The 16,249-nt window shown below is 39.0% G+C and overlaps 1 protein-coding gene across 4 annotated transcripts; it reads right to left on the bottom strand.

Annotated features, from left to right (window-relative positions):
- Nucleotides 1–3,229: 3,229 nt before the first annotated feature.
- Nucleotides 3,230–11,826, bottom strand: C1H3orf38 (chromosome 1 C3orf38 homolog). Of its 4 annotated transcripts, none has more exons than XM_069578865.1 (6): nucleotides 11,172–11,826; nucleotides 10,393–10,436; nucleotides 10,151–10,280; nucleotides 9,417–10,052; nucleotides 6,222–6,460; nucleotides 3,230–4,144 (listed from the first exon to the last, which is right to left on the bottom strand). In XM_069578865.1, the coding sequence occupies exons 4-6, from the start codon at nucleotides 9,775–9,777 to the stop codon at nucleotides 3,569–3,571; spliced, it is 1,176 nt and encodes a 391-aa protein (XP_069434966.1). In that variant the 5' UTR covers nucleotides 9,778–10,052; nucleotides 10,151–10,280; nucleotides 10,393–10,436; nucleotides 11,172–11,826; the 3' UTR covers nucleotides 3,230–3,568. The 4 variants fall into 4 exon arrangements, with proteins under 4 accessions (XP_069434966.1, XP_069434979.1, XP_069434957.1 ...); XM_069578878.1 differs by having other exon boundaries at nucleotides 3,230–4,141; nucleotides 11,172–11,766; XM_069578856.1 differs by having other exon boundaries at nucleotides 9,417–10,280; nucleotides 11,172–11,320.
- Nucleotides 11,827–16,249: the final 4,423 nt, after the last annotated feature.

Below are 16,249 nucleotides of genomic sequence, written 5' to 3'. Positions count from 1 at the left end.
GTAGATCAACCTACTGATGTATTGTTTTCTCTTATGCTTGATTCACTGACTTAGATTGCAGATGTTCAATAAAGACATGCATATAAACCCATATGTAGAAGTCTTGTTTTCCAGCACCACAGCTGTGCTACATGCATTCAAACTGGCTACATACACATTTCATCCCTTTCTCCAAAGCATGGCCATTAAACCTATCTTGTCAAAATAAAATGAATTCTGCATTAATATTTTTGTTTCACTTGATACTATTTTAGTAGGTTTTGTCATAACATCTAACACCTACTGAAAAAGAAAAACTCACAAGTTAACTATCATAAACAACAGACTTTCTAGATTATTCTTAGTAAGATTTAGTCTTTTAGCTTAAGGACTTTGGTAAGAGCACAAAATCTTCTAAAAATAATTTAAGTCTGCAGGAAATAAATTATGATGGCAGGATTTGGATATCAAATATAAGGATCCCTACAGGACTCACAGATGTGCTTTAGGTAAGTCCATGAATTCCCTGAATTATGCAAAAGTTATAATATATGCAGAGGATGAGATAGTTAGATAGTATCACCAATTCCATGAACATGAATTTGAACAAACTCCAGGAGATAGCGGAGGACAGAGGAACCTGTGTGCAACAGTTCATGGGGTTGCAAAGAGTTGGACATGAATTACTGACTGAACAACATATGTAAACATTTTTTATAGAGAGAGAACATAGCTCCCTTTTTTCAAAAGGTCCCCCACAACCCAAATTTAAAAAGGGGCATTTAAATTTGTGAAAATAGATGCTGAGAAATGGTTTTCATTCATTTTTATGACTTTTTAAGCTATAAGAGCCATTTTGCTAAAAGCTGAAATACAATGTTTCTGATTATCTTTTTTATTTAGTTATACCATTATTCTTTAAATCCTTTTCTGGAGTGCTATTACACTGTCTAACTGGGCTTAACTAACTAGTCTTCCTTTGGCATAAAAATGTTGCCTTTCTGATAGCCCAAGAATGTCTTCCTGTGTTTGCCATTTTCAAGTTGATTTAATAAAACTAGAGAGGGCTTTTTCTATTACTTGATATTTTAGCAAGACACATGAAATGTTTTTTGGTATTCTAGATACTAGTAAAACATCCAAATACAACAAATACATTTTCATTTTAACAAAAAAGGATATTGATGTGTCACAGTCAGCTACAGCAAATCAGCCTCCAGTAAACAGACCAGGTATGCCCTGGTTTGACCACTGAATTGCTATGAATTAAGTGCACTTTTGGATGTTCTCAAAGGCCTGGCCAAGCTTTAAGTGTCATGAACAAATTTCAGTTCCTCTAGATCTTTCTCTGAACAGAAATACATACTTCCCCAAAACTGTTTCTAGGCCTCGTGCTGGTGGTGGTGGTTTAGCCTCTAAGTCATGTCCAACTCTCGTGACTCCATGGACTGTAGCTAGACAGGCTCCTCTGCCCATGGGATTCTCCAGGCAAGAATACTGGAGTGGGTTGCCATTTCCTTCTCCAAGGCATCTTAGGGCCCTCCAGTATATCCTACTCTGACCTTTATGTCAGTAAATTTTAATGGGAAGTTAAAATTTTATCCTAATTTGGGGCCTAAAAGTTTGTGCATCCACATATTAAATTCCAACAGATTATATAACCCCAAGACCACCACTAATGACTAGAACCAAAGACAAAACCTAGATGCAAAAAAAGTCTTTTATACAGTAGGTTAAGTGTCTTTTACTCATTCATTCACCCATTCACTTGGACATTAGGTCCCACTGTGTAGCCAGCTGTGGGGATTCAAAGGAAATAAAATATAGCTCTTAATTCTCAATTGTGCTTAGTCACTCAGTTGTGTCCAATTCTGTGTGACTCCATGAACAGTAGCCCACCACGCTCCTCTGTCCATAGGATGCTCCAGGCAAGAATACTAGAGTTGCCATTTCCTTCTCTAGGGGAATTCTCATTTAGTACATCAGAAAGATTTCACATTTTTAAAGGGTGACTGAAGGGACACGCAGATTGCAGCCTAACTTGAACATTACACATTCAAAAATTCAATACTGAACATACCTACAGGTAATTTCTGCCCATCCTGAGCATCTTCCTTTGGTATCATTTCTACAGTATTTGACAGCAATAGAGCAAAGAAAATGTGAATAATTTTAAATTTTATCCTTTACTAAGGATATCTATCAATTACATGTTAAAATGATACTGCAAACTTAAAGAACAACAACAACAACAAAAAACCTAAACAAAGCACTATTCTTACAGCAGACTAAAAGGATTTCCCTTATTAAGTTCTTATTTGGGGATGTATCAATTTGTACTCTTCATAAGAGGCATGGCACTAAAAAAATTTACAAAGATCATTCTTTTCCTCCTGTTTCCAAAATTTTGTAAGTCACCTTAGATGATCATGAGCTGAGTTAAAGTTAAAAAAAAATTAATATGTACAAGCACCTCATCACAACATTTCCCAGCTGAATTTTTTCCAAATGACATTTCCGTAAATTAAAATTATTAAATAAATTCAGATTCAGCAAGCAGCTGCTAGGTGATAAGGAATTTAAACTTTAAAGCAAGTGTGTAATCTGGCAATCTAATCTTGTAACTCAAATCTAGTAAAACAAATTAGAAGTGCAAAAATCCTAATAATTTTAATTTATGATGTGAGAATATATCTCAACATATGTTTAATTTGGGGTATTGGTCACCTAAGATCATTCAAGAGAAAAAAATTCATTTAAATTAGAAACTGGGTATACCTTTTAAAAAATTTCAATAGTATAATAAATGCTCTATAAAACTGTTAGCTGAAAGCTTAAAGAAAAACGTCTGTTTTAAAAAAAGCACTTATTACCCAAAATACTTCAAAAAACATTGCATATTATAAGATATTTTGCTTGGACAATAGATAACTCTGAAAAACATTCATTAAATATTTTAAAAAGCAAATTAAATTTTTCTCCACCAGCTAAATTTCTGTACTTTTTCTACGAGAATGTCATTCAAGTTTCTAAAAAACACCCTGACTTTAAACATCTCTAAAATATGTACTTCTTTTTAAAGCAATACTGTCATTAAGATGTACTTGTAAAATTACTTAGATTTAGACAAAAGTAACTGAAAAACTTAAAGGGGAAGCCTTGAACACTATTAATTTTTCCCCCACATGAAAAGTACAGATAGCAGCAGAATACCCACTAAGTGAAAATATTAACTGATTTCGAAGGCACATTGTCAGTTACAACATCTGAAGTGGGATTTATTTGACGAATTGCATGAAATTTTCAGAATATCTGCTGCGACTCAAGTAGAAAAGAGGGAAGTGTTCACATAATATGTTAGCTTGTAGTCAAGAAAGACATTTCAACTAAAATATGTCAACCCCCCAATATGAAATCACTTAGACATTACTGATGTAGTATTTGGATGAATTTCCGTATAGAAGATTTTTCAGACTGACATTGTACTCAGTGCTTCAAGGGTGAGGTAAAATCAGTTCTCTTTTGTTCAACAGTGCCTAACTTCCACTAGATGAATCTTGGTCTCCAATCCCACTGTCCAGTGCCTGCCTTACATGGAGTTGTACTTCACTGGACCACATAAAGTGTTTATATTATAAAAGGCTTCTAGGTCACTTGGTTCAAATGTAATAGCCGGTTTCATTAATGTTCCAGGAGCAAGGGAACTCTCTCCTATAATCCTCAGGTTGATAAATTTGATTTTCCAAGTATTCTCCACAAAAGGGCAGCGGATGAGTCCAAAAATTTGTTCAAAAATGCCCAAACAAGTGTTTCCTCGGTGGACAGTCCCAGCGACTCCAACCATAACGAGACCATGGGGAGAAGCAGCACATTTTAGTCCATGGGAATCTAGGTTGGGACTGAGAAAAAGATATTCCTCTTTCACTAGTGACAGCAGACGAAGGCTCACAATTTCTGCTCCATGGTAGTCTATCACATTTTGTTCAGATGTGTTGTAATAAAACCTAAGCTTGACATCGTGCCAGAAGTGCTGTGGCCCCCATTCATCTTGAGGTGGTCCCAGAAGAGGATTCTGAGAATTCAGAAGTTCAAAGAACCACTGACAGAATTCTTCACCTAATCGACGAAAATCAACCTTTTCGGCATTTTTTTCTTCTTTCTCCTGCTGATTAATAAAACCAAGGTTAATTCTCGTATCTATTTTCTATCTAGGCTATTTCAGAGTCAAGTTTTAATGTACTAGTTGTAGCAAAAAGGAAATGAACCACCTATGAACTCAATGATAGTACATTCTTTCTCAAAAAGGGAAGGTCATTTAAGAAGTTTAAACTTCTGACACTTCTAAGAAATTAAGATTCAACCAAGTCTCTTAAAATATAAGCATGAATTAAATCAATAATAATGATTTACATAAGCATTTTCTCTTGATTGTGGCAGTGAATCACAGGTATGTTACCTGTCAAAACTTTCAAACTGCTTTAACTGAATACACCTTACTGCAGTATATTTCATATGCAGCAAAGTTGATAATAAAACCAGTCTTTAAAAGACACTTCTAAATTTGATTGAAATAGATTATTTTCTATGATTGGGATTAATTTCATACACAGGAAATGTTTTCCAAAGGAAATATTGTAAAAATACACCTGAGAGACTACCATTCTATTCAACATGTATTCCAGAGCATAGTACTTCACATAAATGTTTAAGATCTTATATTTACTGGGCATATGCCCAGTACATTTACATACTACTAAATGTACTGGGCACTGTGCTTGGCACTTAAGTGCTATTTCCTTCTATCTTCACAAATCTTATGACACAGATTTATTGTTATGCCTGTTTTATAAAGAAAACAAGGCCCCCTAATTTGAAGTCACATCTATATGATTTCAAAGTTAACACTCTTTCCAGTACATTAAGGAAGCCCTAGAATATCCTTTCCTAATGTGAAGGCAAACATCTCTCACTTAATTTAATGTGAGTGTGTAGTTTAAAAACTTCAAGTTATCTAAAGGGTCAATAGGTATTTAAATATTCACACAGTATTTAAAATGCACAGTAGAAATACAAAGAAATACAAACAGCCAATGTCAGTGGAGGAAGTTACTAAAACAGGGACTTTTTTTTAATAGATAACAAAAATTTCTTTCATTTTTGCAATTTAATGCCAAAGAAAGTCTTCATAATAAGAAACGGCTTACAACAGTGTTCTTTTAAAGAAGGGGGAAAAAAAATTAGAGAACCAGAGGCTAAATTAAAATTAAATTGACCCTGCAGTCTATCTTGGAGAGAGGCATGGCAACCCACTCCAGTAGTGTCTGGAGACTCCTTTGGACAGAGGAGCCTGGTGGGCTACAGTCACAGGATCACGACTGAAGAGACTTGGCATGCATGCAGTCTATCTACCGTCTTTAAAACCAAGTCTCCATTTGATAAAGGGTTGCAAAACATTTTTCCCTCACAAATCAACAGAATATCATATATACATTGAAGTGAAGTCACTCAGTTGTGTCTGACACTTTGCGACCCGTGGACTGTAGCCCACCAGGCTCCTCCGTCCATGGGATTCTCCAGGCAAGAATACTGGAGTGGGTTGCCATTTCCTTCTCCAGGGGATCTTCCCGACCCAGGGATTGAACCCAGGTCTCCCACATTGCAGGCAGACGCTTTAACCTCTGTACCACCAGGGAAGCCCTTAAACACAAGAATACAGTCTCTCAGAAAACCTCCTATAGAGACACAGAACTTCAGATCTAAGTACTAACATCAAAGATTTCAAGGGAGGAAAGGAAGCCACATTGAAAGAAGGGGAAGGAGGTGGGCAAAGGGGTGGCCTTATAGACGTCTCCTGCCACCTACAGATACCCATGTGTTATGGGACTTTTCCCTGGGCCTCCAGAGAAGGGAGGACTGGAACTCGGCCCTACCAGAAATCAGACCTGAATATATTAAAAAAAAAAAAGGTTCAAAACGTAGGGGATATATGTATACCTATGGCGGATTCATGTTGAAGTTTGACAGAACACAACAAAATTCTGTAAAGCAATTATCCTTCAATAAAAACAATTAAAAAAAATACTTTGTCTTAGGTGCTTTACTGCTCCTTTAGGATGCAAAAGATATAAAGCTAAAATTATAAAAAATAAACATTAATTAACCATGTCACTCCAGATCTATGGTTATCTAAAGATTTTTACACAAACTATGGTTTAGGATTATCACTATGAAATCTGTTTTACCTGTTCAGAGGGTCTAATGTCCTCTGTCTTAACTGGCTCTGGCGTTTCCTTCAATTTTGGTTGTAACTGCTTTTTCCAGTAATCCTTTGCATGCTGAATAAGATTGTGTTTTTCAGTAGCTGGAGGTATAATAACACCCTGTGTTGCCAAGTACTTAAATATGACTTCTCGGTGGACTTTTCTTCGCCTCAAAAGTTCTTCTACACTTTGACTGTAGACTAATATTGCACGAATGGCATCTAAAAGAAAATTGTAAAGATTAGCAGAAAATCATGAGTCACCTGTAAACTTGTCCAGGGTTAGCAGAAACACTATCAAATGATATTTTATAAATTTTTCTCATGGCATTATTGCTTTTGTATGAGATGGTTATCATTTTTAAAAACCAGGAAGTGGGTTGTCAGGTTTTGGGTTTTAGAAACATTACTTTATAAATTTCCCTACCTAAAATTCCTCCTTCCTTTTACTTCTCATAAAGGATTGTGAATTTAAGCATTTTAAGGAATGGTTGTATTTTAAGAAAAAAACTGAATAAGAGGAAAAAAAAATTTCTTTCCAATAAGGTCAATAGACCTACATTTATTTACAATCTCAAAAAACAGACAAAATTACAATTCTTTTCAGTTCAATCTCCTTACTCTACAAATAATGAAAGTCAGGGATACATAAGGCATCAATAATCATACTTGTAAGAAGTGGCAGAGCCAAGACCGTCTCTTTTTTAAAAGAATTTCTGTTAAACAGACTAAACATTATTTTTATATGTATGAGGTATGAAAGTAGTGAAAGTCACTCAGTTGTGTCCAACTCTTTGTGACCCAATGGATTATACAGTCCATGGAATTCTCCAGGTCAGAATACTGGAGTGGGTAGCCTTTCCCTTCTCCACAGGATCTTCCTGACCCAGGGATGAAACCCAGGTCTCCCGCACTGCAGGCGGACTTTTTACCAGCTGAACCACAAAGGAAGTCCAAGAACACTGGAGTGGGTAGCTTATCCCTTCTCCAGGGGATCTTTCCAACCCAGAAACTGAACCGGGTCTCCTGCATTGCGGGTAGATTCTTTATTAACTGAGTTATCAGGGGAGCCCATATAAAGTATACAGAATGGCAATAAAATGAACTCCTATATACACACGACATAGCTTAAGATATGGGAATAATTAGTATCTTTGAGGTCCTCACTTTACCTTTCTCTAATGCTATTCCCTCTCTCTCTTTACCTCACATGTAGATACTCTCCTAACTGCTATTTATAATTTCCTCGATTTTCGTTCTTTTTGGCTGCCCCTTGGGGCTTGTGGGATCTTTGTTCTTCGACCAGGAATTCCAGGGATAAAACCCAGACCTCCAGCTGGGGAAGCACAGACTCCTAACCACTGAACCACCAGGGAATTCCCTCAATTTTCTTTATAGCAGTACAATGCAACCATGTAGCCCTACAGAATATAGTTTGGTATTTCTTTGAATGGTCTATAAACCTAATCCATCACTATATTACTGTAATTTTAATTTTTACTGTTTCTGAGATAAACAGAGCTGTAGTCAACTGATTTTCAGTACTGCACTAAGATAATTACAGACTATACCACAAGGTATTTACTTTTGTTTTATAGACTTATTATATGTATCCAAGTACTAATACTATTGCTTTGAACATCTCCACACTATTGGTGAATGTGACTAAAACTGTAATAGATTAAAATGCTGAATATAATTGATGGTGGATCTAAAAGCAAACAAGAAATGAAACTACCCAGTACACAAATGTCTCCCAGCCCAGAAGGGCAAGGAGAATGATCATCACCTGGAACCTGTTACAAAGACAGAATTTCTGAGCCTGCTCCAAAACTACTGAATAAAAATCTGCATTTTAATAAAATCCCCAAGAGATTCATGGGCATATTTAAGTTTGAAACACTCAGGTAAGCAATCTTCCATTTTAGGAGATGATATCAAACTTGTTTTCCAAAGTAGTTGTTCCAATTTACACGCCCCAGTAGTTGTCAAAGACTTACTTCACAAGATAAACAATACTTGAAGTTTATATGTTTAGTTTTTGGAAATTTGGTACATATAAAAGAGACCATATATTTTCGGATTTTATTTCACTGCTTTCTAAAGATGTTGACTATCTTTTCTTATGCTCTCCCCGCCCCCTCCACCACCCCAGAAATGATTCTTCACATCACCTAACATTTTTGTACAGGGTAGTTTCATTTCTTGTTTGCTTTTAGATCCACCATCAATTACATTTTAATCTATTCATCAATAGTGTTAGAAGGTGATTACCATGTAAAATATATAAATGCCAAAGAACTACATTAATCCTAAAATTATTTTCAGTCTAACTTCTTAGAAATTCATTTGGTGTTCATGGTTCACTTTCAAATGAATGATCTTAAACGGCAAAAACGTGAAAGGTCTTAAAGGGAAAGGCAGACTTTAAGAGGCAGACTCTGATACTTAAGTCATAAGCTAATACAGGAGTCAGAAATTTTCCCATTTTAAAGTAAATTTCAGCAAATTTAAAATAAAACTAGTCAGGTAATATACAAAATGATAAAGGCTTAATGCTTAAGCTACTCATTACATTACAACCAAACAATATTTGTAACCCATGAAATCTACTCTACCGAAATGTTTATTTGGCTCTGAATGTAGTCCTTGTACACAGAATCATCTCTGAAAAAATTTCGATCCAAAAAGAGACATATATTCAAACTGCTGCTCTTTCATCACAGCAGTTGTTTTAAGCTCATAAAGCAGCAGACTGATAGTGTTTATGGTATCTTCCCCAAGCTCAAGAAAATAAGCAGCAGCTGATAGTTCTCCCCTGATCGAAACTGAAAAAGGAGAACACCCGCCTTCCCGGAATTTCTTTAAAAAAAAAAAAATATTCACGTACATTGAATTTTCGAAACGAAACAAGCAGCATTTGCCCATAACATTTAAAGGATTAAAACCTGGCAAGAAGCACCATTTTCGGCCCACCATTTCCCCCAGTGCTTGGCGAGGCAGGGGTGAGCCATGGATGGCTACGAGGCAACACAGCAGCTATACTGTCCACGATTCCCGGGGTATCCACCGCGAGAGAGACCTACCACGGCCTTCACTCACACGCTCCGGCAAGCTGGGGGCCGAGTGAGGCCTGAGGAGAGAGGGCCACTCTTTGGGGGTTGGGGTCTACCCTTACCTTGGCGGTCCTCAGGCTGCACCAGACGGTTGGTGATAGTGTCGCACAGGGCCATGATCTCATCGTTGTCCAACAGGCTGAGCAGGTTACGACAGCCCTCCATCTCCGTGTAGCTGAGCCCCGTCATCTCGACCCCCAGAATGGGGGGAGAGGACGCCGCCAACAATGTCGCTTCCTTAGGCCCAGCGGGCCGGCGCCTTGGCAACAGATACCGGAAGTGCCTTTCCTGCCGTTCGCCACCAGAGAGCCTCGGGTATTCCAGACCCGTAGGCGGAAGTCGTAGTAAATGAGGGCACTCAGGAAACTCGGTGCTCCGATCGGTGGTTCCGGGCTGCTGGGAACTGAGAGAAGTATCTCGCATCTCACTTTAGGGAAGCTCCACGTTTACACCGGAACGCCGGCATTCCACAAGATAAAACGAAACCCTCAATTCCTCAGGAGTCACGCCTCCAAAAGAGCGCCTGGGAGGCCTGCGCAGTACAGGTGCGTGGAAAGCTGGCAGCGGCCCCCGTGCAAGGCGAGCTCCCGTGATGCAGCGGGGCCGGCCGATGGAGGCGTCTCCTCCCCGCCCGCGGGTCCGGCCCCTCGGCAGCGCTCGAAAGTTGTCTGTGGCTACTTCAGAGTTGGGTGGTACACCTGAAGTTTTATATTCTTAAGTTACATAGTTGTGTGTTGAAACAGTCTGGCGTTGTTTAACATTGTACTTGGAAAAGTTTAGGAAGAAAATCACCTACCCTATGCCAAGCCTGTCCGCCTTTCAGCTTCACTGGCCAACAAGCTGGGGTCCGCTATTGCTTCTCTTCTGATCCTCACCGGCTTGGCTTTAGTAGAGGCAATATCGCGAGTGGTTTAATGTTGGGGACTCTGAAAACCAGATTGCCAGAATTTTATTCCGTCACTTCTTAACTGTGACCTTGAGCAAGCTCTTTGGTCTCCCAGTTTTCTGTCTCAAAATGGATACAGTAGAGATACCTACCTGATGGGGTTGTTGGAGCGGAGGAGGGTGAAGAACCGTAGCGCCTAGAAAGAGCCCAGTATGTATTAGCTCTTGTTATCACTGTTAGTGTCAACATTTACAAGAGCAAAACTTCAGGCTTAAATGCACTGTCATTGGCTTCTGTCTCCTTCCATTGTTTTAGCCAGCGTTTAGATTTATTAACATTAATTAGGTTATTGCCAGTTAGTAGCTGAAATGTGCACACTTGCATATCCAGGTGAGCAAAATTAACCTTTATATAAATATCACAGCTAAATATCAGTCAAAATGTACTGTGAATATAGTCTTAAAGATAAGGCATTCAAAGCATATTTAAACTGACTTGCCATTGGATGTCATTTAGGGTACATTTTAGTTATCAGATACCAATTCTTAATTTTTCATTAAGTGTTGATCGCCTACCATGAGAAATGACACATACCCTTCTCCAAGAAGCTTTTGGGAGTGTTGTAAATAAAGAGATAAGTGCTCACAATACTGGTGTGGAGCCCCATGAAAGACATGCCCAAGTTGTGTATGAGTGAGTGTGTGTGTGTGTGTTTAACATATATACTGAGCACTGCTCGCTCACTTTCACTTGCTAGGCCCTGTTCTTTATGCTGGGAACAATTACAGGTCTTTTCAGTTCAGTTCAGTCACTGAGTCGTGTCTGAATCTTAGCAACCCCATGAACCGCAGCGCGCCAGGCCTCCCTGTCCATCACCAGTTCCCGGAATCCACCCCAACCCATGTCTGTCGAGTGAAAGATGCCAACCAACCATCTCATTCTCTGTTGTCCCCTTCTCCTCCTGCCCCCAATCTTTCCCAGCATAAGCATCTTTTCCAATGAGTCAGCTCTTCACATCAGGTGGCCAAAGTACTGGAGTTTCAGCTTCAATATCAGTCCTTCCAATGAACACCCAGGACTGATCTCCTTTAGGATGGACTGGTTGGATCTCCTTGCAGTCCAAGGGACTCTCAAGAGTCTTCTCCAACAGCACAGTTCAAAAGCATCAATTCTTCTGCGCTCAGCTTTCTTTTTAGTCCAATTCTCACATCCATACATGACTACTGGAAAAACCATAGTCTTGACTAGACAGACCTTTGTTGGCAAAGTAATGTCTCTGCTTTTCAATATGCTGTCTAGGTTGGTCATAACTTTCCTTCCAAGGAGTAAGCGTCTTTTAATTTCATTGCTGCAATCACCATCTGCAGTGATTTTGGAGGCCAGAAAAATAGTGTGACACTGTTTCCCAATCTATTTCCCGTGAAGTGATGGGACCAGATGCCATGATCTTTGTTTTCTGAATGCCGAGCTTTAAGCCAACTTTTTCACTCTCCTCTTTCACTTTCATCAAGAGGCTCCTTAGTTCCTCTTCACTTTCTGCCACAAGGGTGGTGTCATCTGCATATCTGAGGTTCTTAATATTTCTCCTGGCAATCTTGATTCCAGCTTGTGCTTCCTCCAGCCCAGCATTTCTCATTATGTACTCTGCATATAAGTTAAATAAGCAGAGTGACAATATACAGCCTTGACATACTCCTTTTCCTATTTGGAACCAGTCTTTTGTTCCATGTCCAGTTCTGTTGCTTCCTGACCTGCATACAGGTTTCTCAAGAGGCAGGTCAGGTGGTCTGGTATTCCCATCTCTTTCAGAATTTTCCAGTTTATTGTGATCCACACAGTCAAAGCCTTTGGTATAGTCAGAAAAGTAGCAGTAGATGTTTTTCTAGAACTCTCCTGCTTTTTTGATGATCCAGCAGATGTTGGCAATTTGATCTCTGGTTCCTCTGCCTTTTCTAAAACCCACTTGAACATCTGGAATTTCACAGTTCACGTATTGCTGAAGCCTGACTTGGAGAATTTTGAGCATTACGTTACTAGCATGTGAGATAGTGTAATTGTTTGGTAGTTTGATCATTCTTTGGCATTGCCTTTCTTTGGGATTGGAATGAAAACTGACCTTTTCCAGTCCTGTGGCCACTGCTTGGAGCTTGCATTTTAGTAGGAGACAGAAATGTAATAATGCCAGGAAATTCTATGGTGAGAAGTCAGAGGGATGGAGGAGAGGATGTTGCTATTTTATACAGGCTGTGAAGAAAGGCTTCTCTAAGTGACACTGAATGAAAATCTGAAAAAAGTAAGAGACTGAACCACAGAAGTGTTCTAGGAAAAAGCAGCAATAGAGGTTCTCAGGAAAGAACAGAGTGCTTGGCATATAGGAAGGAGGCCAGGAGGCTGGAGCAGCTTGTGCAAGAAGGCAGTAAGAAGTGAGGTTAGAGCTGTAGTCAAGATTGATCTAGAGCAGGGTTTCTCAACAGAGGTATTATTAACATTTTGGGCAGGATAATTCTTTTTTGTGAGTCTGTCCTGTGCATTACAGAATGCCCAACTGCATCCCTGACCTCTACCCATTGGATGCCAGTAGCACCTTCTCCCCTAGTTGGGCTGCCAAAATATCTCCTTCCTCAAATATTTCCTTGGGGTGCAGGGGGAGGGATGTGTGTGCAAAATTCCCTCAGTTGAGAACCACTGATACAGAACCACCTGTCCAAAAGTGCTAAGATGAAACTTTTTTACATCTGTGTTAATATAGTAACTGTCAGCCACCACACATAGCCATTGAGCTCTTGTAAGGCAGCTAGTATAGCTGAGTCAGTGAATTTTAAATTTTATTTGAATTTTAACAGTTACTTGTAGCTAGTGGCTACTGTATCAAATAGTGCAGTCTAGAGTCTTACAGTCCATTGTAAAGACTTCAGCTTTTATCTTTTACCTCAGTCTGCATTTCCTATTCTCAGTCTCTTCAGACTAGTCACAGTGGTTTTCTTGTTTTTTGTGTCTTAAACTTACCATGCAGGTACTTGCCTCAGAGCCTTTGCTCTTACCTGGCAGAGTCTTCATTCCCTCAGATGTCCGAGTGGCTGTCTTTCCCTTACTTCATTATTTCCTCTGCTCGACAGTTACCAGAAGTGCTATCATTTGCACCTCCCCCTCGTCCCCCCCCCCCCCCCACCCGCCCCGGTAGAATGTGAGTTCTGGCATTCAGAGGTTTTTATATATATATTTTTTCTTTTCTGTTGTCTATTAACAGAGGCTGGCACATAGTCAGTATGCAATAAATATTTGTTGAATAAATGAATGAACTGTAAAGCCACTGGAGGATTTTAATCAGACTGGATCATTTTGGCTGCTGCTGTCTAAAACAGACTGCCAGAAAGGCAAGGATAAGGGCAGGGAACTCAACTAGAAGATTAATACAATAGTCCAGGTGAGAGTGGAAAACATGAAAAGTCAGGTATTACTGGAAAGTTTTGGTTTGGGCAACTGGAGTTGCTGTTTACTGAGAGGAGAAAACTGGGAGAAATAGGTTTCAATAGAGACATCCAGAATTATCAAGAGAGATCTGCTTTCTGCAGAGTGTAATGATGTTCAAGAAGATTAAGCAAAGAATGAGTGAAGCAGAAAAAGTAGTACAGGTAGAAGGAGCAGCAGGGAAAAATGCATGGACCAGCATGGCTGTTTTTGGCTGGAACAAGGACAGTACAGGAGCCATAACATGAAAAGAAAGTCAGGTCAATAAAATTCTAACTGGACCGGCTCAGCCCTAGGCCCTTCAGAAACTTAATTCTTAAACTTTGAAGACTGGCTCTCCCCTTTAAACAGACATGGAAGTCTGAACTCTGTGGGATGGGCTTAGTCGCCTTAAAGCTATCATGCTAGAATTTGAATACATTTGATCTCACATCTTTGAGCTTTTCTCATTAAACTACATTCTGGTAGTTTCACTGACTACTTCATGGGGAAAAAAAAAAAGTTTTCTAGACTAGCAGATTTGGGGTATAAGATCTGGTAAAAATATTCATTCATTCAACAGCAGTTGTTTAAAACCTATTAAAGGTGACTTCCTTAAACGCCCTGGAAATTGGGTTTCTAACAGTTTACCTGCTAGGGAAATATGAAGAACCTTGTTGATTCTTTGCAACCCCATAGACTGTAGCCTACCAGGCTCCTCTGTCCATGAGATTTTCCAGGCAATAGTACTGGAGTGGATTGCCATTTCCTTCTCCAGGGGATCTTCCCAACCCAGGGCTCGAACCCAGGTCTCCCACATTGTAGACAGATGCTTTACCATCTGAGCCACCAGGGAAGTCCTTTTCAAACATTCAAAACCACCTAGATGACTTAAAGACACATTGGTCCCTCAGATGATCAAAAATTTAGCATGTCTGTTTTCTTGGGGGCAGGGGCACAACCACATCCTTGTGACTTATGGAATCCTGTGAAAGTACCAAGTCCTAACCACTGCACTGCCAGATAAGTCCCCCAAATTTAGCATTTCTAATAAGTTCTCAGATGTGCTGTTCTGGGGACCACACTTTAAAGAATCACTGCTAGTAGAAAATGAAACAGCAACCAGCCATGTCTCTACCAGACTTCATCCTTTGTCTCTGAAATCACTGATCCTCAGGCAAGTCTAACCCTCTCTGTTTGGATATTATCAGAGCCACTTGTGTCCCACATTTGTAGGGAAAACTGCATGGCAGAATGGAAATCACATGACGTGGTTTTAGGAGGAAACCAGATTTTTCAGTCCCACCTCTGCATTTATTAGCTATGACTAGCCAGGTTACTTAACCTTCCTGAGGCTTTGTCTCTAAAAAGCACTGCTGCTAACCATATTTGGGTTGTTTTAACAATTAGAGGTAACACACATAAAGTAAGCTGGTACACAGTAATTTTTCTCCATTTGCAGCACCCATAAATAAGGCATGGATCTCTCTACCATTTTTAGTTTTTATTCGAAGTAATACTGGATTGCCTCCATTCCAGGTATGGGTGGATATACAGCACAAACTTCTGGCCTCATTATCGGCTGATTCTTAAAATCAGTATGAATTTTATGCTCTGAAAGCAATCTAACTCATTTGTCTTGGAAATGTATTTAATATTCAGTTGCTTCCCAGCATTCCTCAAATTTCAGAAAAGGAAAAAATAGGAAGTCGAGATAACCCCAGTAACTTTATATCTAAATACCTCAATGCATTTATTTAATCATCTAAGATCATATGACCATGAATCATAGATGGTGAATCCTAGATCTCAGCCCTGGAATGCTTTAATAACTTTCTCATAGTGTTTTTCAAAGCATAACATTTGAATATTTGCAAATCACTGTAATAGGATATCTGTTCTTTCATTTGCAGTGCTATCATCGCATCAAAGAGCTTCTCTTTCTACTTCAGCCCTCACTTTTCCAAGTTGAAAATTATAGCAGAAAGTATAGGAGGTTTACCTTTGTTAGTGAGCCAAGAGAGAAGCCCTCATGACCAAGGACCTCACTTTTAGATACAGATTACTAACTGGCTTAAACATGTTCCCACTGAGGTGCTTCTGTAGGAAGCAATTACCATAATGTACATCTCATTTCAAAATGACTTCACAGTCTTTAAGTTCCACCACAGGCTCTTCGTCTCTGAAGAATTACCAATGTAGATCAGTCCATCCACTGTCCTGTAGAGTTCTGACTTTTGTCTTCCATGTACTAAGTCTGCAGAGGCTACTATTTCATACTGAAACTACTTACCTGAAATAACTTTAGTAAACAGTGTTCTATCAACTTATAATTCCTGCATATGGACATAGTTTAAACAATGTCTAAAAATATCTATTTTGTGTAAACTTTTTAGTTTTTGGTTTTCCATGTATTTTTAAATCACTCAATAATCTGAATATGGTAGTATTAACTGAAATACCTAATTCTCTTATGAAAGATAATTATAAATTTCTTATTTAACATCTACCTTAAGCTTAATTCCTTTTGAAGTAATGTGCTACATAAAACTGAACACTTCA

Source organism: Ovis canadensis, chromosome 1 (genome assembly GCF_042477335.2).
Source record: "Ovis canadensis isolate MfBH-ARS-UI-01 breed Bighorn chromosome 1, ARS-UI_OviCan_v2, whole genome shotgun sequence".
Classification (NCBI taxonomy): Eukaryota; Metazoa; Chordata; class Mammalia; order Artiodactyla; family Bovidae; genus Ovis; species Ovis canadensis.
The sequence above is the reverse complement of the archived record's forward strand: the minus strand, read 5'-3'. Positions and strand labels throughout refer to the sequence as shown.